The 19,157-nt window shown below is 37.5% G+C and overlaps 1 protein-coding gene across 5 annotated transcripts in view; it reads left to right on the top strand.

Annotated features, from left to right (window-relative positions):
- Nucleotides 1–18,798, top strand: part of NKTR (natural killer cell triggering receptor) — a 42,015-nt gene extending 23,217 nt beyond the window's left edge. The window contains exons 7-17 of one of the 5 annotated variants that reach the window (XM_035554415.2): nucleotides 3,388–3,417; nucleotides 4,244–4,389; nucleotides 5,386–5,608; nucleotides 6,139–6,294; nucleotides 7,478–7,565; nucleotides 9,417–9,562; nucleotides 10,560–13,487; nucleotides 13,729–13,824; nucleotides 14,146–14,205; nucleotides 14,790–14,888; nucleotides 16,357–18,798. In XM_035554415.2, the coding sequence (XP_035410308.1) occupies nucleotides 3,388–3,417; nucleotides 4,244–4,389; nucleotides 5,386–5,608; nucleotides 6,139–6,294; nucleotides 7,478–7,565; nucleotides 9,417–9,562; nucleotides 10,560–13,487; nucleotides 13,729–13,824; nucleotides 14,146–14,205; nucleotides 14,790–14,888; nucleotides 16,357–16,435 (4,051 nt within the window). In that variant the 3' untranslated portion in view covers nucleotides 16,436–18,798. The remainder of the gene's footprint in view (nucleotides 1–3,387; nucleotides 3,418–4,243; nucleotides 4,390–5,385; nucleotides 5,609–6,138; nucleotides 6,295–7,477; nucleotides 7,566–9,416; nucleotides 9,563–10,559; nucleotides 13,488–13,728; nucleotides 13,825–14,145; nucleotides 14,206–14,789; nucleotides 14,889–16,356) is intronic. The other 4 variants (XM_035554419.2, XM_035554416.2, XM_035554417.2 and 1 more) reach the window with 4 other exon arrangements.
- The last annotated feature ends 359 nt before the right edge of the window (nucleotides 18,799–19,157 follow it).

Raw genomic sequence — 19,157 nt, 5'->3', positions numbered from 1 at the left:
TTTGGATATGCAGAGAGATAATTAAGAGCTAATAGTCTGTATGGGAGAAAAAGCATAGATTTATACTTAACTGATAGTGTGTTTTGAAGTTACAGCTGCTCATGAGAATTATACCAGAGCAAAAGCACAGAATTAGCTGGTGCACGTGCTTTGTGCTTTTGCACCTGCAGCATTCTTGTTTTTCCCTAATTCTTAACGCAAGCAATAATAGCTTTGCACGTATTTTAGAGGGCACCTTTTTTTCGTGGTTTTAGAAAAGCTTCATAATACAAGGGAGGTACAAGCTAACTACGAAATCTAAGAAGCTGTGGACTTACTGACACGTTTCATTTTGTAAACCAAACCATTTCGCGTACGGGCTGCCATCCTATGAAGTATTTACCTAGGACTGGGTTCAGACGAGCATTTGAACACCTATGTAACTGCAAGCATGTGAATAAGCCCATTGAAATCCGTTATTCATCTGCTTAAAGTTGTGCATGTGTTCTAACACTTGGATTGAGGCTCAGAGGGGACTGGGAGGATTCTCTAACAGTTTTCCTGTGTAATAGTGGATGCAAGCAGGCTATGTCTGTAGTTTTTTTTTGTTTTTAAAGAGAACTTACTGTAGTTTTCAAAGTACCTTGTATTCTAAAGAAAATTTAGAGCCCTCTTTTAGGCATCCTTGTTCTGCATACAACTTGATTAATATTAATTTTAAACTTGTATTTAATAAAACATAGACTCAGTTTTGTCTGAAAATGTATTACAATTTATTTCTGCCATTTTTGTGTAAAATTTACAGAAACAGTGTTACATCGTGCGCTCCAAAGGTAATGTCTCATTCCTCTAAGGCTGTGTCCTTTTCTTTTCTCTTTCTGTTTTTAATCTTTCTTGTTTTTCTGATCATATTGTTACGTGCTTTGAGTCCTTTGTTAGGTCTGAGGCTCTCGGGGGGTGGGCAAAAAAGGTGCTTTTATCGAAAAGATGTTCTTCTCTTCACCAATATCTTAAACCAATTTTCTTTAAATTGGGGGGTGAGTAAAGATATTTGTCCTTCTCCAAATAACATGGATAATAACATCTATAATAAGGCAGATGTTGAATGTTTTAAATTATAAAACTTCTCTATAGAAATGTTTTAATAAAACACTATTTCTTGGGAGGGACTCATCCTAACTAGGTTTCTGTAGTGCAGAAGTAGTAAGTAGGTTTTCTCCTGGGGAAGTTTTGAAGTCAGTGTTCAAGAAATGTAGGGTGGAACATGGGCAAAAAGAGCTTTGACGTGGTCTTCTAAGGTGCAAATGTTTGCAGAATAATTGCAGTGTTCCAGCCCTAACCTCGCGATGAGGGAACTTTCAGAAGCACGACGAGGAGTTTGGTTTCTGCTTCCCGTGGAAAGTCTTGCAAGTTGCCCGACTCCTCCTTGTGCATCTGAGAAGTTTGCTTTTGGGTAATGCTTTTCTGTGTGCTTCCACTTCGTGACCAGGCAAATGAGAAAAATCCTGTCCACTCTATCAAATTGCCAGCGTAATGAAAGAAACTAAATGGCTTTACTAGTTGCCAGCCATCCATTTCCTTGCTTATCAAGGACCAGTCCAAAGAAAGTACTTAAATAATTTGCTTAAATAATTTGCTCAATTGGCCTCCAAGTGCTGCTGCAGCATGGCAGGAGCACGCTACTACAGCATTCATAGCAGGCGTGTTTGAACCTGTTGCTTTCTCGAGCTAACTCTAAACGCTAAGACTCGTTGACTGTTGGTTTCACTGAAGTAACCCACTTCTATTTTTCACTACTTTAAATCAGCTTTGTCGTTAAGCCTGCCAAAAACATTCACCTAACAGCAGGTTGTTATTGCAGTTAACTTTTGCTTACCGAACTCCCAAAGCTCTGAGACTTTTTCTGTTTGTAGCCACGTGCTGGGTTAGCGAGGGAAAAACAAAGATCAGCCCCTGCTGCTGAGAGATGAGACGTCTTCTTGATAGCATTTCTTTCCCTTTGTTTTCTGTAATATTTAGGATTACAGAAGTAGAAGGTCTGGTGTTTGGAGCTTAGAAAAATCAGAGTGTAAGCACTCCTGATTGCAGTTCCAGCTTCTGGCACGGGTCCCAGCACTGCAGTGCTCTGTGGCCTCCTAGCTGAAAGCCAGAAGGAAGCTACGTGCTTTATCTGGAGTTATTTCGTTGTAGCAGTGAGAACCTGACTTGGTTGTACCATCGAGAAGCATCTGGGCCCTGTGGGGTTTTTATTTTTATTTTTTTGAGAGTGTAGTACAGTGGAAGGAAGCTGGAAAGTCAAAATAGTGCCTCGGGAAGAGAGGGAGAATGTTTTCAAATAATAAAATAGCTTCAAATGCAAATTAGATCGACATTTATTTCACCTCCCCTCACTTCCCCCAGTATATAAGATCAATGCAAGTTCTGATGTTCCTCATTGAATTTGTCTGTGCAGCCTGGTTCTCTGGGCAACGTTGCTCCCGTAGGTATGCCTGCATTAATTTCCTTTCCCTTCTAGAAGAGGATAGAGAAAGGTACGAGGTCATAGCATTGACACCAAAAAGGTGAATCTTAAAATACAGCTGCATATGCAAAGCCTTGGCTATCGCAATTATAAGTCAGCTTGGAAATTTGGCGTAGCTCCCACCACCACCACCTGTGTGCAAAACGTTATGCAGTGGCAGTTCCCCTTTGGGCTGGAAACAGCTGAACGTGGGAACCTGAAAAAAAGGGAGAAAGTCCGAATTTATCACAGAAATAGAGTATAGGGTACCTTATAATGTCTGCTTGCATTGTGCTACTGTTGCTTTGGGGAAGCCTGTGAGCTTATGAGCTGAATTGCTGTAGTCTTGATGGTTAAAGTAGTATTGCTTTGTATTGTGAGTCCTGAGGCCAATCAAGTAGATGGAAAGTAATAAAATAGCAGGGAAAAAAAAAGCAAAGAATCTATCACATATGATAACTCTGTTTTCCTGTTCCTTTTTTAAATTGAACTGACTTTAAAGTGACCTTGTAATGTAAGAACAGTTTCAGAAACGTTAAATTCCGTTAGTTGGCCAGTACTTATTTCCAAATTGTATCTTTGTGATTAAAGATGTTAGTGAGTTATATTTGAGTGTGTATGTAAAGGCATTTGAATATTGTTTATTGCATGCATCCAATGGTATTTGGTACAACTTTCAAGTATGCACAGTTAGCTAAACTTTAAACAAAATTCATGTAAAAGATAAGATTAAAGGAAAAAAAAAAGCCTGTATGTGTAATCTGTAAGGTTTTTAATTCCGTGTGTGTAACTGGATTTTTTCACTATTTTGTCTTACCTTCACCTTTTTTTCTGTGACATTCTCCTCTTACTTCATCTGAATCCTTGATTTTTTTTACCATCTTACCATCTCGCTGTTTGTCAAACAGAACAACAAAGCCTGCTCCCCATCTCGATGGGTAAGTCCTTTATAGTTTCTTCAGCGATGAATAAATTCAGAGTTTATTCATGAGGCTTTGCGTATCGTGTTGGCAGTAGGCAGTAATGGGGAAACACTTTTACTTCTGTGAAAGATTATACGATAGAAAAAGATGGGAAACTAAAATTTGAGTTCTATAAATATTTCAAATTGCAACTTATTTCCTAAAACGATTTGAAAACTTGGAAGGCCCTTGATCTTAGTATTCATTTATTTAAATCTGGTTGCTGCCCTCGGCCCCCAAATCAGGTTGAAATGTCAGGTTTAACGTGTTTTGATAGTACTTTTTGTGACCTGTTTTATCTCCAGAATATGTAAGTTCCTGAAGTGCAAGTTATAGGGCAATTGGAGGAAGGAAAGAGGAATGTGGGGCAGTAGAACAGAATTGGGGATTTGTTAATAATTGCACCTTCAATGTCAGTGGGAACGTGTAGGCTGAGATTGCGTAGACCTAAAAATGCTTCTTTTCTGGGGAAAGCTGTGCTTTTGTGCTGTATTTATTTGATCTGTCTACTACACAATTTCAAAAGTAAGGTGGATGAGAAATTATGACCTGTTTAGTGCCTGCTAGAAGAGAGTAGCATGACATCATGTTGAACCAGAGCAGACCTCCATTACATGAAGTCTTATTGTTGTAAATATAAAAGTAATAAAGTTAAAAATAAGATTTTTTAATATCTTTTAAGGGCCAGTCGATGCCAGTGAAGCTGAATGCTTCTATTTCAGAATGACTTTTTAAATCTGAAATTCATCGGAGAAAAAGCGAAATATAAATGTTGTACTTCCCAAATGTTTTATTTCTGCAGCGTACATGTTGTCTTTGGACTGGTTATTTCTGGTTTTGAAGTAATAGAGCAAATAGAAAATCTGAAAACCGATACTGCCAGTAGACCCTATGCAGATGTACGAGTTATTGACTGTGGGGTGCTTGTTACGAAATCAGCAAAGGATGGTAAGCATACATATGCTGAAGTTAATTGAATGTTGACATTTTTTTCAGAGTATAAAAATTATGCCAGCATCCAGAAATCACTATGGTGAATCTCTAGAATTTTAATTTAGTTCTAACAACCCTTTAAAACTTAAAGGTTGGCGTAGGTGCGTAAGGCACAGCAAGGGAAAAGGTTTTCTGACCTAAACCTTTGTGCCTTAGAAAACGTATGCCTGCTTCCTGGTCTCCTTAATTAATATTTGAGGTTCGTGTGACATACTCAAAAGAAATTATGACTTATTTTTCTGAGTTTGAAAGACGGTAATCTAAACAGAAGCTTTTCTTGATGTAGAATTTTGTGCAGTTTCTGAAGGTTTATTATAAGATATGTCAAGTTAATATCTGCCATAAACATAGTCAACCTAATTTACCTTTTAGTGAGAATTCGTAGGAAATAGATGGTGTTAGATATGTCTTTGGACAGGTGCTGTAAAGCTTCAGGTTGTTATGAGTTAGGATATTTTAACTTTAGTTTTGACTTTCCTCAAGGATAATGTGTTTTTTATGTCCTGCGGAGAGTCCGAGGAAAGATAATGTAAAAGTATGGGAATGCAGAAAGGAGAGGATGGCAAAGCTTGGCACATGTGGATGTTTAACTTCAGTTATAAATTTCAGTGTATGGCTTATCATAAAAATGCTTTGGCTTTGCAGTATCTTAGATGGCAGAAGCTGTGCATGGAGGTTCTTACAGTTCACTGAAGGTGTTTTTTACAACCATATTTGTTGGAAAATATCTGTGTAACTTTATTGGTTTACACGGCACAATAAATCCATATAATTGTTCTTTAACAAACATCACTGGTAAAAAAAAAAAAAGCTCATGGTTTACACACAGATCCTCTGGAGAAGCAGGTGTGTATTCACATATATAAAGTTGTATATCTTGTGTTATATTTATATACACACTATGTGTTACATGCATATGTGCACACTGTAAATATTATATCTGTTTCTAAGCTTTGGAGAAGAAGAAGAAAGTATGTTCTGAATCAGAAGAGTCAGAATCCTCCTCCAGTGCATCAAGCTCTTCAGAAAGTTCATCTGAAAGCGAAGCTGAAAATGAAAGAAGCAGAAGAAGAAAGCGTAAAAGAAGAGCTAAAGCAAAACAATCAAGAAAACGGAGAAAGGAGGAGAGGAAAAAAGAGGATTCAAGATGCAAGCGAACCTCAAACCAAAGATGGTGACTACTTTCTCAAATTTAAGAATGTCAGAGGAATTTGATAAATTTTGCTTTTTCATGAAGTACTTAAGCAATTAATATGAAGGTGCTTTTATTCTGTAAGTTTGGATTTTGATTTTTTTAAACAAATCACTAAAGCTGAGCTTGTTGGGTAGACTTTTCTATGAAACAGTTAAAGATCTTTGTAGATAGAATCTAGAGTAACTTTGAAATAAATGTCTAGCATGTTAAAGCGTTTGGGATTTGCTATACCTGTGTAATGTTAGGCAAATAGAGACCTTTGATTCATACTTGATTATATTTTAAAAATATTTTATGACAAATGGCAAATTAAAAGCAAAATTGTTTGCTGTAGTGTGAGAACTGAACCTTACTTCTAATAACACAGTGTCCTCCTTTAGCATAAAATGAGCTGTTAATGAAACACCTAAGTCATCTGAAAGCTTGTTGCATCACGTGGGCTTATTGTGGGAACCTGAACGGTGGTGTTTGTCATTGATTTTTATTTATAAACGTATTTTTCCTCCTAGCAGCCTTTCTGACAAGAGCGATGTAACAGAAAAAGCAACTGATGTTAGCACAAAGAGGGATAAGCCTGTCGTACGTCCTGAAGAAATTCCCCCAGTGCCTGAAAATAGATTTTTGCTAAGAAGAGATGTGCCTGTTGTCAACGCAGAACCTGAGCCGTAAGGAACATTGAGTTGTATTATTGTGTTGACTTTCGTGGTAGAAACTATGCATAAAACTTTCTCACTAACATTATTTTACCAGAACTCACAGCAAGGGATGGCTGTAGTGTCAGAATTTCTAACTGAGGCAATTTACCTGTCCTGTTTACTGTTTTTCTTTGGAATTTTCCTTTCAGTGTGGTTCAGTTTTTTTTAGTGAAAACTCATAAAATACTTTCATCGGTCCTTAAGGGTCATGCATGTTTTGACCTTAAACACAATTACAGGTGATGCAGAAAAACAAGGTTCATTAATTCCAGAGAAAATTTTGCAACGTAAAATATAGCCGATATTTGATTGCAAGGTAAACTTCAGTAGGAGAGGTAATTTTTCAATTTCCTTAGACTAAAGGATCAAACTTTAGTGCAAAATCAGTCAAACAGAATCTTACAGCAGTTTGATTTTTTTGGAATAGGAGAAAATCCATATTTTTAGCAGAAAAGATGTCATGCATTCACAAGTTGCTTTCAATTTGTTTTGCGTGCCTACCCAATTGCAATTTTTTTCCTATCAAATTTCTTCACCTTTGGATTCAGAAGAGTTAATATAGCACACTCCTGGGCATCTCTAAAATCCAATCACTTTATTTGTTTTAATTCAGGTATAGTCTGCTGTAAGCTCTTTCTTCTTTACTCATGTTTTCAAAGCTTTTGTATCTGCTTCTTTCAAACTGTGTAAAAAGGAATACTGAATTACTTCTTGCTGAGGAAAGAAAGAAGGCTTTAGAACCTGGGACTGTTATGACCTGCCACTCTGTCTGCTAAGGCATTGTTGTGTAACTGCTGCGATCTTGAAACTGTTCTTTCCATGTCATCTTCACCATTTGTCCACTAAACATAAGTTAGCTGCTTTAGAAAAGCTGTGTAACGCTGTATCAGAGGACTTTGGAAGTTCATTGTTAGCCTTTATTTATCACAAAGGCAGGTCAGATCTGCAGAGCTGGTTGAAAACCAGTATGTATTGATCGGCTTTCATCGCAGGTCTGTGTGTGGCTGGCTTGCTTATTGGAAAGCCAGTTGCTAAATTCTTAGTTCTGCCATATCAAAATAGGTAATTAAGGTACTTCGCATGATTAATTTAAAATTAGGTTTAAGATAAAATTGTTTTTTTGTGTACACTTATATTTTATTAATTTCTTTAGGAAGCTTCTTGATGCTACACCAGTTCTAACCGACCAGAAACCATCAGTCTCTAAATCTGGACGAAAAATTAAAGGAAGAGGCACAATAGTATGTGACTTACTCTTATTTCCTCTCACCCAAAGTATCTTGTCTGACCTTGAGCTATGAACTTTGAATTTCCTTGAAGGCTTTGTGTGGCACTGTAACTGTTGTTGACCTACAGTAGATTCAAGCTTAGAAGGTTGAAATCTTGTTGCCAAGTAGTTCATTTTGCAGTGCTTTTTCCTTATTCTTCTTCTTAATGTCTTCTTGCCTAAGCATTGTTTGGGAAAACAAAGGCTTACCCAGCTACAAGAGTAGTGTCAGCCATAAGAAGTAGCTTCAAACATAAGAATAAAATTTTCTTTGTAAAGACTGAAATGAAGTCAGGAAAGGTTCATCCTAGGCAAGCTGCAAGATCTGAAGCAATGAGAAAAGACAAGCTTTTACTCTCTCCGTTGCTTGGATTTCCTCACTGTTTCTCCTAAGCACTAGGACTGTTTCTGTATAACAGCAGACAAGGCTGTTCTGAAGTGTCCTAAGTATGTACAGCCCTTTCTGACATATCAGAACTGGGAGGACAAGAGATATACTTACAGTGTCTGTGCATATGTTGCTGATAAACAATTTTTCTGGCAACACTGGCAGAATCACTTGTCAAAATGTCAAAAAGCAGAACTAACAGTTTAAGTGTATCTTTTGTTTCTGTTTCTAGCTAGTTAACATAGTTTGCCAAATTTCATCCGCTCTCCTGCATGAGATGAAGTCTGTGTAATTTCAGATAACAGTGCACAGGCAAGAAGTTACTTTTTGCCATGCTTGGACAGAAGGCTTTTTGCAACTGCACAGTCCATTTTTTCCTACTTTGTGAAGGCTGTCACTGCTTCTTTAGATCTCATTCCTATTTCAGTGCTCTGGTAACTTTTGCTTTTGCATTAGTGCCACTGTTCTTAAGCAAAAGTTTTCTCATCCCTTCTTTAATCCATGATACAGGGCCCAAAACTGTTGATTTTCAGTCGGTTGAAGAGGGAGAAAGTAAGAAGATATTTCTTAAATGAATTCTATGTAAACCAATGCATTCATCTTTCTCTTTTTATTCTGGGAGACAGTCTAGTTTTTTTTTTTTTCCACATATCGCTTATTTTATAAGTGGCTCAAAATAATTGAGTAAAACCCAGATGTTTTTCTTCTTTGTTAATTGAGTCAAGGAGCATCTAATTTCCTTGTATGAGTTACCTAAGTGTGTATCCAACTGGGTAATGGAAAATAATGACTTGGCAATATTATGACCATGTTTCTGCTGCTGCAGGAAAAGCTCTTCTTACCTCTTATAATGTTGCGCCTAAGCATCATTTTCTAGCATGAAGCTTCATTACACTTTTTTGAAAGATTTTTTGCTTAGCAGATGTCTTAAACTGCCCATTTCTGAAGGGCTGAACAGCAGTGACTTTTGAAATAGAGCCTGTTTTTATGATTACAGGCAGCTAAGTATCTGCTAACTGAACTGAAACATCTGTGCTTTAGTATCCTGGAGGGGGGAAGTTTGGTTATCTGCTGTAATTGTGTTATTCCAAAAAGTGTAATGTAAAGAGAACTTGACTTCCTAAATTCTACATTTTATGTTTTGGAAAAACAGGTTAGCTGGCCCCTCTCAGGCTTTGAGAAGTGCCCTCAGAGTATGAAAAGACAGCTAGCTATGTAATCAGGCTCACCTATAGCATATATTCATACCAAAAGTGGGTATCTTTGGCAGGGAATTCAGAATTTGTGTTCTTCCTGCCCTTTGTGTAAATAACATTGTCTAGCTTGTTATGAAGATGCATGCAAAACTTGTATGAGAGGTACCAGATACAGAATATATTTTTTCTTTAAAGGAGGCTGTATAATATAAAAAGTAATTGTCTTTCTTTGGTTTTATAGCGGTATCACACCCCACCTCGATCGCGGTCGTGTTCTGAATCCGATGATGATGAGAGTAGTGAGACCCCTCCGCACTGGAAAGAGGAAATGCAGAGATTACGAACATATAGACCACCTAGTGGAGAAAAGTGGAGTAAAGGCGATAAGTAAGATCCTTACTGCACATTTAAAATGACTTTTTTTTTTAACACAAGCAATAACGGGTTATATAGCTGTTCCATGTCATTCCTGTTTGACTGAATAAAATGCGTAAAACTATCTTTGTATTTAATATCTTCCCACTTCCAGTGTTCTGAATTTAAATGGAATCTTTCTTGTAATCTTTCCTAAAACTTTTCTTCTTTGGTGATGTGACAGCAGATCAACACATGCTGAAAAAGCGTAAGGTCACAGAGTAGTTATTTCTGATGGTACTATCTTCAATACTTAAGAAGAAATTAATTCACCTGTCCAATTTCCTACTGCTTTCCTCTGAGATAGTCACGTCAGATTTCCTTTAGCCTTGAACTTGGTTAACTGTTTTTTTGATAATAAGTAAGACAACCAAATCCACAAAGCCTATATTAAGTTTTAGCTTCATGTTCTTTTTACTGTTACTAGCTCTGTGATGTAGCTGACTTTCCAGAATTTCTGGTGACTTGATAATCTGAGCTTGTATCAAAATGATAGATAAACCCCAAATGCAGAACTGAAGAACATATTGAAAAATTGCAAATGTTTACCAAACCTGTTTATATACTGAGTGCATGCAATTTATTGCATTGTACTAGCTAGATGGTACCTAAATAAGGTGATTAAAAAATACATTTAAACATAGTTTATAAATCCCATAGTTGCAGAGTTCATAATGATGTGGACTAGGGTAATTAAATCTCTTTGCGTGGGTTTATAATGGGCACAATTGGGTGGTGATGTCTGATTCATCTCTTACAGAGAAGTGGTAGCTTTCCTCATAGTCTTGTAATTCCAAGTCTTAAAACAAGTGTAACAAGCTCATTCAAAACGCAATTGTCTGGTGGTAAATGCAGGGATTTTATAGTTCATAGACCTCGTTAATTGCCTTGGGACAGGGAGAGGGGAAAATACTTACGAAGTTCTTACAGAATTTCCACTTAGTGTGGGGCTCGCTTGTTTGTTTTTGAGGTTGAGTGACCCGTGTACAAGCAGATGGGATGAAAGAAGTGCATCACGGAGATCAAGGTCTTGGTCACATAACGGCTATTCTGATCTGAGTACTGTGAGATATTCCAGCCACCACAAAAAGCACAGAAAAGAGAAAAAGAAAGTGAAACACAAAAAGAAGTCTAAAAAGCAGAAGCATTTCAAGAAGCACAAGCAAACGAAGAAAAAGAAAACATCAGCTTCGTCAGATGTGGAATCCTCTCATTCCTTCGTCAGGAGGAAGAAGTCATCTTGTGATCGTGAGAGGAAGTCTCGTTCTTCTTCATCATCTTCTAGACATTCATCCAGAAGAGACTGGTCTAAATCTGATAAGGAAGACCAGAGTTCATCAACTTTATCAAGCAGAGACACTCGGTCATACTACAGGTCCAGGTCCAGATCTAGGTCTAAATCAAGGTCTTACTCTCGAAGTTCCAGATCAAGATCAGCCTCTAAATCATCACGTTCCCGAAGTAGATCAAGATCAAGTCCTAGCCCTAGGCATCAAAAGACTGTTTCCAACTCTCCACGAAACACTTCGACACGATTAAATGAGAACAAGCTGAACAAGACTGCTGACCCTGTAAGAGCAGTTATACTGCCGACGGATAAAGTCGTCATACCACCGGTTGTCCCAGAAAGCCTCCCTGTCATACCCTTAAGTGATAGCCCACCACCTTCAAGATGGAAGCCTGGGCAGAAACCATGGAAGCCATCCTATGAGCGAATTCAGGAAATGAAAGCCAAAACAACCCATTTAATACCCACCCAAACTAATTATAATGTAGTTGTTGTTAAAGAGGCTAACACTTCTTCCTCCTTCCGAAAGCGACAAAGGAGTTCAGATAGTGACCGAAGTGGTTATTCCAAATATCGTAGCGATAGAAGCTCGGATAGTTGGCCGCGATCGAGAAGCAGGTCCTCCCGAAGCAGGTCGTACTCAAGATCTTACACAAGATCTAGAAGTCTGTCTAGCTCAAGAACAAAATCTCGTTCTTCTGGCAGATCACAGTCACCGAGTAAATACCGCAGTGACAGGTCGGGTTATAGTGAGTCAACATCTTACTATTCCCTTAGTGATGATGATAGGCACAGAAGCAAAAGAAAATCTACATTGGGGGATCAGAACGCTCGGTCTCTTAAACTACGGCAGGAAACAAGCTCTGAAAGCACTCTCCCTTATAAATGTACAAAAGACTATGACGAGTCTTCTCAAGGACTGAAAGAGAGTGACAGTTTATCGTCTTCTGACTTCTCTACTGACAGTGAGCATTCCAGCAAAGTGAAAGGAGCCCAAGAAAAAGAAGGCCATTTTCAGTTGGAAGGAGATGCTCAGCAACAGGATAAAAGCAACTTAAGTTTGGTGAGAGGGGAGGAGAAATCCAAGTGTGAACGGGATGCTGATCGTTCTAAAAACAAAGCCATTAAAGAGAAATCATCTGAGCAACCTAGAGGTGGTGCAAAAAGTAAACGAAAATCCTATTCAGGTAGCAAATGGGACTCTGAATCAAACTCAGAAAGGGGAGAGGCTAGGCGTAGTAGGGCAGATTCCAGAGCCTCCTCTGGTAAAGAGGAAGGAGAGGCCACATCAGGATCTGATACAGAACTTAGCGTTACCAAAAGGATAAAAAAATCAAATTCCTCAGAAGGCTTTCTGGATTCTGATTGTACGTGGAAGGTGAGCAAACAGTTGTCATCTTCCGAATCTGAGAGTTCTCATTCTAGCTCAACAAATACTAGAGGAAAGTCAAAAAAGGCCAAACATGAATCAAAAAAAACTCTTAAAAAATCACACTCCAAAAAAGCAAAAGAAAAATCCAAAGGAAAAAAGGAGAAGAAACACAAAGTTCAGAAAAGAAAAGAAATGTTTCATTGGCAGCCCCCGCTGGAGTTTGGTGAAGAGGATGATGATGATATAAATGAAAAGCCAGTTATCAAGGACGATAAAAAAGAAAAGCAGCTTACCAGGGACATGAAGGATAAAAAACAGCAAGCTTCTGAAAAGGATGAAGTAGTCAAAGACAAAACGGGAAGTGGTGAAAAGCCTTGTACGGATGAAAACCTTCCAGGTAAAAGCACTACTGATGCCTCACCAGATGACAGTAACCTTAATAAAGATAACGTTGATCCAGACCCTTCAGCCAATATTTTAAACTCAGGAATAAAAGTGACTGCTTGCAAGAATGAGACTAAACACGTTGAAGAGGGTAACCAGAATGGGTTGGAAGATGTTGTTCAGACAGATGACAACATGGAGATTTGCACTCCAGACCGTAACTCACCAGGGAAGGTGGTTGTGGACACATCTCCTGTCATTCTCACTGCCAAACCTCAGGCTTTAAGTGCTAGTACAAACAAAGATTTACAGCCTCCTGAACAAGATGCTGTCAAATTAGGAAACAATGTTATAGACTTTGTTAATATTAAAGAAGAAAAAGAAACAGGGAAGCAAGAAAATAACTCTGTCCCTGTGTCTAGCACTAAAGATTGTAGTTTAAAAAGTGAAATCACTGAAAATACACAAAGCAATCCAATCGATAATAAATGGAAGCCTTTGCAAGGTGTTGGTAACTTGCAACCAGCTACAATTAGTACTGCCACAGAAGTAAAGAACGTAGCTTCAGCACCAGAGCCTAAACCAGCAGGTTTAAGGATTGAAATAAAAGCTAAAAATAAAGTAAGGCCTGGATCTCTGTTTGATGAAGTTAGGAAAACAGCACGGCTAAATCGAAGGCCAAGGAACCAAGAAAGTTCCAGTGAGGAAGAGTCTCCAAGTAGAGATGACAATAGCCCATCCAGGAGCCTCAGTAGGTCACGAAGTAAATCTGAATCTAAATCCAGACACCGAACAAGGTCTCTGTCTTACAGCCACTCAAGAAGTCGATCCCGAAGTTCTACATATTCGTATAGGTAAGGCATTCATGTTCCTGTTCTTTGTGTTAACTTGAAAGTTCCCAATATTCTCAAGGCATGTTTTTCTTGATCTCAGCTTATGTTTTTCTTTTAAACAACACTGTATATTTTAGCACATATGGGATAAATACTTAGCTTGAAAGATAAAGCTTTAAAATGCTTTTGCTTCCCATGTTCTTGTGCTCTTCACTTGAGTTATTCTGGTCTGTGCTTTTCAAAAATTGCTTCTTGATTGTAGGTCAAGAAGCTACACGAGAAGCCGAAGCAGAGGCTGGTATAGTAGAGATCGGTCAAGAAGTCGAAGTAGTTCCTACCACAGTTACAAGAGTCGTAGGTGAGTTTCTCTAATTGGTAATTTTGAGGTGTATTAGCAGACCAGTAAATGGTGCCCAGAACTCTGATGCTTCAGTCTCTGAGCAAGTTGGAAATGGGCTTAGCAGTGCATGCTGCTGTCTGAAGCATCTGCTTGAAACATGCAAGTTAAAACAATCAGATTTTGAAATTTCCTGTTACTGAAAAGGAATTGTATTTCATGTTTTACAGTATGAGTAAGGAATTCTGTGAAAATCATGTTCCCCTCCTCTTTCCCCTTCTTCCCTGTTCAGCACTTGTTCTTGATTAACTTAACACACAGTGTTTTGTTTTTGTTTGTCAGTCGAACCTATAGTAGAAGCAGATCGAGAAGTAGTTCCTATGGTCATCACAGCCGATCCAGGTATGGATTGTAGTTCTGTACCAACTCTGAAATGAATGTATTTACTATAAAAATATCTTAGCGTAAGAGTACCGCTGCATACGTGCTATTTAAAAATGTACTGTCATGTTAGCAACTTTGAGAGCAACCAAAGCAAGAATAACATCAGCGAGACGCTTGGAAAATAACCAAGTCATACTGGTGTTACAGTGATAGGGGATGGTATGGCATAAATAAAGGTGAACACATTTCCCTTTATTGTTAAATGGAATATAAAAATGAAATATAAATGGGAATAATTTTGTTGTTTGTTAATACTTCTGAAAGCAAGTTTTTATTTCACATACCGTTTGTAGTGAAAACTCGAAACTTTAAATGCTTACTAAGTCTCTTGTAGATTAATAAGTTTAATGTTGTTTTGATAATACTGAATTCTGGTATTTAAACTTCTACAAAAACTTAGAATTGTCCTGTTTTCCCCATCCTTCAAGAGTAAATTCTATATAGCGATGCATCTCTTTGCATCTAAGATTGATGCATTTGAAATAATTGACATTTTAGACAAGGAACTGTAAATCTGCAATGACTTTATTTTCCCTTTAAAGCAGGTCGTACACATATGATAGTTACTATAGCAGAAGCCGAAGTAGAAGTAAAAGGAGTGACAGCTATCGGAGATCTAGAAGTTACGATAGGCGATCCAGGTATGTTATTTACTTGCATGTCTCTCATACCATATTTATGCAAAAGAATTTGCAAAGTACGTACTTTAAGTTCATGAAGGCTACAGTCTTTTTCCCCAACCATAAAAATATATTGCATATATAAATCCGTACATGTTCAAAGTAAGCATGTAATTTTTTAATAATGCTGCCCGTAAGTGGTTTTTAAAATCCTGCAGTGAACTAGCTCTTAAGATTTAAATCAGGTGCCCTGTTACAAACTAAAAGCTACCTGGTATGCAAAGAATTCCATTGGATGGTGAATACTTTTTTTTTAAAAACCGCTTTTGCAGTCTAGCCAAAAAGCATCTGCAGAGGAAGTGAAAAATTACAGCGCTATCCAGAATTAATTTTTAACTTCCTAGAACATGTTTTGAAAGAATATCTTAACCAGCAAATCTGGTGTGCTTCTGATGCCACTGTTTGCACTATTGTAAATTTAAGCTAAGTTATCCTACTCAGTCCAGGGGAATTACCATAGGTGCAAGTGAGCACATTTCAACAGAGATAGAAGTGGAATGTGATCTTTATATAGGGCATAAACTTCAGCGGTAAGTCAGACAGATATCTGGCTGCTGTAAATTTTCATCCTCTGCTGTTCTCATACTCATTTTTTCACGATGTAGTATCACCTCTTAATGGACTCTGGTGTCACCAGTTTCCTCATCAGATTCCGACAGTAAGACAACTTCTTCATGTGTCGGAAGGGAAATTAATTATATTAATGAAAAGTGTGGAAATCGTTCCAAAATCCTTGTTTTGGGATGTCAGGAAGCATCAGAGAAACAATGCTTGATTAGGATATGCCTATCCATTCAGAAAGCTTTCCTTACAGGCATGAGGCTAGAAAATGTCTAATTAAAATTCATTCTGTATAATTTGAATATGTTTTGTGGCTTATCTGAAACAATCTGTACCATTTCTTTATGCTTGGCCAGGAGGTGCTGAGCTTGGAATTCTTTTGGTTTGGATAAGCCAGAACATTTGAACGTATTGCTTCCCTTCTGCAGACACTCACGCACTCCTGTTGTTGTTATGGAGCCTAATTATTCAGATCCTTCTTCGAACTTCAAATTGCAATATGTAAAGGCAAGGAGCTGCAAAATCATTTTGGTTGAGAAATAAAACTATATTTGTTAGAATATACTTCTTAGTCAGCTGTTAGCATTAACAAAAACTTAACTGTTTTTTGGATGATTTCTTAGCTGTATTAATGAAAGGAAGAAATCTTATAGTTACAATCAGAGTTTGACTTGAGTTGCACAGGGATTTCAGCACGTAAAGTTAATGACTATTTTAATTTTGAGTGTCCATTAATGTATGTTTCAGTTGTTATATACATGACTGTTTTCTTCTTGTCTCGTGCATCTGTCTCAATTTTTTGACATGATGCAATTTTGAATTTAAAGCTCAAAATAAAATTTTAAAGAATTCAATCTTTTCTTTGTAGATCGTATGGCTCTGACAGTGAGAGTGATCGCAGTTACTCCAACAACCGAAGTCCCAGTGAAAGCAGTGGGTATAGCTGAAAATGTTCCTTTGACGATTGAAACCATATTTAATAAGTTTGTCAGTGTTATGTTTTAAAAAAAAAACAGAACTGTTCTGAGGATGTCACAAGTGAAGTTGAAGGATGTTTACTGAGCTAGCTGAAACTTTACCATTTATCAGTGAACTCACTTGACTGACTGTACTTAAGGAGAGAAGTACTGAAGCTCAACTCAACTGTTTTTTATGTCAAACGCTACTTTTACAAAATAGAAAAAAAGGGTTTTATTTCCTCGAATCGGATTTTCCAAGCCATGAATGACACTTAGGTGAGTTTGCTGACGCCACTTTTCTCGGTGCAGCAACCAGTACTGTCTTCAAGTATGTTTATAAACACCTTAAGGCTTTCTGCCTGTTACTGTTAAATACGTTAGCAACTATAAAACTGTGAAGAACTTCTTACAAAGGCTGGCATTTCTAGTTTATTAAAATGTGTTTTTTTTTAGAGCTGGAAGGTGGGTTCCATGCTGTCTTGTGTGACTGTTGCGTTATATAGAGTATATATACAGCAGCTAGTTGATGAAAACAAAGACTGCCACGATGTCTTAATCCTTCCTGTGCTGTGGTGTTACAGAAGTCTGCTCAGAAGGGTGAGGTTACACACAACAGGAATTGTCAAACTGACAAGCAGCGAGCGAAAGTGTGATGAATTAGTTTTGATCTCAAAATCCAACCTGTCTAAACTTTTGCATTTAAAAGCCAAGTTTGTGTTAAATTGCAGTGTTCTTTAGAGGCTAAAGAAGTGTTTCTGAGCGGTCACATTTAAATTCCTACGACAGCGCTTGGCATATTTCAACACGTTTTGAAGTTGAATGGTGTAAACTTGAATATATCATGAGTTTGTTCAAAACACTTCTTAAAAACGTAAGTGATAAGTTTTGAGAAAATAAACCATAATGGTTCCTTTATAAAATGTCTGTAGATGTATCCCATTTGCCAGAGGGAATATCAGTGTGCAGGTCCTGAATTATATATTGTTAAAGTGAAATGACTACGAAAATACTGGTATGCCTGATAAAGTGTGGAAAGTACTTTCCAAGTGAAGTTTAATACCAAAAATGACTACGTGTTACAGGTAAATGGCTTGCAAAAAACATAGACTTAAAGCTGAAGAGCATAATTTTTTTGCAATATTCTGAGTCAATTTAAAATCATTTATAAAGTTTTTCAGTGTTTAGAAAGTTGTATACTAAGAGACCGTTTTTTAATGGCATAATGTCGTACCCTAAAAAGCGGGGTCTGTAGTAAAAACAAAAACATACTAACGTAGCTTTATTAGAGCTAATGAGTACTGTTGTATTATAACTACTTTCATTACTGATTTTCTGTAATACCTTGAGATGCTTTAGTTTTCTTGAATGTTTTCAAACCTTGAAAATGACTTTTTAATCTCATCAGGACCCAACAGCTTTGAAAACGAAAAGTAGTAATTTCTTGCTTAGACATCAATTCATACTGTTTTTTATTGAATTAAGCTACTCCAAATTAGCTTTTGGTACACTTCGGAAACATGAAAAGAAAGCTCAAAGTGAAATTTGAAGACTGATGATGCCCTGCGCATCTGTACATGACCAGCTAAATAAGACATTTGTGCGCAGGTTCCTAAAACGGAATCTGTCATACAGTTTTCCCCCTTTTTAGAAGAACCCGCAGTCCTGAACTTAAACTCCTGCTCTTATAATTCAATGAAAAACTGCTTGCACGTAGTCCTTTCAAATCAGTATTTTGTAAGGTTCTTATAAATGTACTTAATGTTCAAATGCATTACTCAAATCAGTATGTTTGCAGATTTCTTTTTGAACGGTAGCAGCCATTTCAGAGTCTCAAATAAATATTTCTTTGCTAACTCAAGGTAATGTTTGTCGCAGTTCCGTAGTTTTAAGTAACTTGTTATTTCCCCTACAGAGACAATAGCACTAGTGGGCTAATGGTGTAACAAAAGTTACAAACGTAAGCGTTGTCACTCAACGTTTCCTCAAACAAAATTGCTCCAGAATCTGATTTTGTCACGTTTCAGATCTGATTTGTTTTTTTTTTTAAGGCCAGGAAAAGGTAGCGAAATAGATATATTGTCAGTCAATTGTAGTTGTCCAGAATCGCTGCAATGTTACCGATGTCTATTTCGTATCTTGAATTAAAGCTTTATAAAGAAGTTCCATCTGGTAGATGGTTGGGGAGGGATGTGAGGGAAGGGGGGGAGTATTTTTACTTGGTGAGTTCTGTTAAATTGTGCTTCAAATAGAAAATGCACCACGGAGCTGGTTTTCTAATGTCAGTCTGGTTTTGCAATTTTGTTATTCAAAAGTAGTTGCTGTTTGTAAAATAAACTTTTGTACATATCTGCAAATGCTGTTTTCTCTAAATCTGGAAAAATCCATTGCTGCTTGAGGGAAACATACAGGAAAATGAGAGATGCGCTTTAATTTCTGTAGCTGCTTGTCCCTTGCAAGACTACAAGTTGTCTTTCCTTCTCCTGACCTAGATAGAGAACAATTCCTCTGCAAGACTCCGCACTAGGTTTACGTAATAGTCATCGGAGGAACAAATATTTTGAAATTTCCAAGTGATTTGAGGTCTCGCCGTTTCCTCAAGGTACATGACAGTTTCTTACCCTTTGTGAACAGATACACTTAACAGATCTTGGCGGAAATCTCTGAATGTGCGGAGTTTAACTGCCCTGCTAAATATTCTTTCCCAAATTTA

The sequence above is a fragment of the Cygnus atratus genome, chromosome 2, assembly GCF_013377495.2.
Source record: "Cygnus atratus isolate AKBS03 ecotype Queensland, Australia chromosome 2, CAtr_DNAZoo_HiC_assembly, whole genome shotgun sequence".
NCBI classification, from domain to species: domain Eukaryota; kingdom Metazoa; phylum Chordata; class Aves; order Anseriformes; family Anatidae; genus Cygnus; species Cygnus atratus.
The sequence above is the reverse complement of the archived record's forward strand: the minus strand, read 5'-3'. Positions and strand labels throughout refer to the sequence as shown.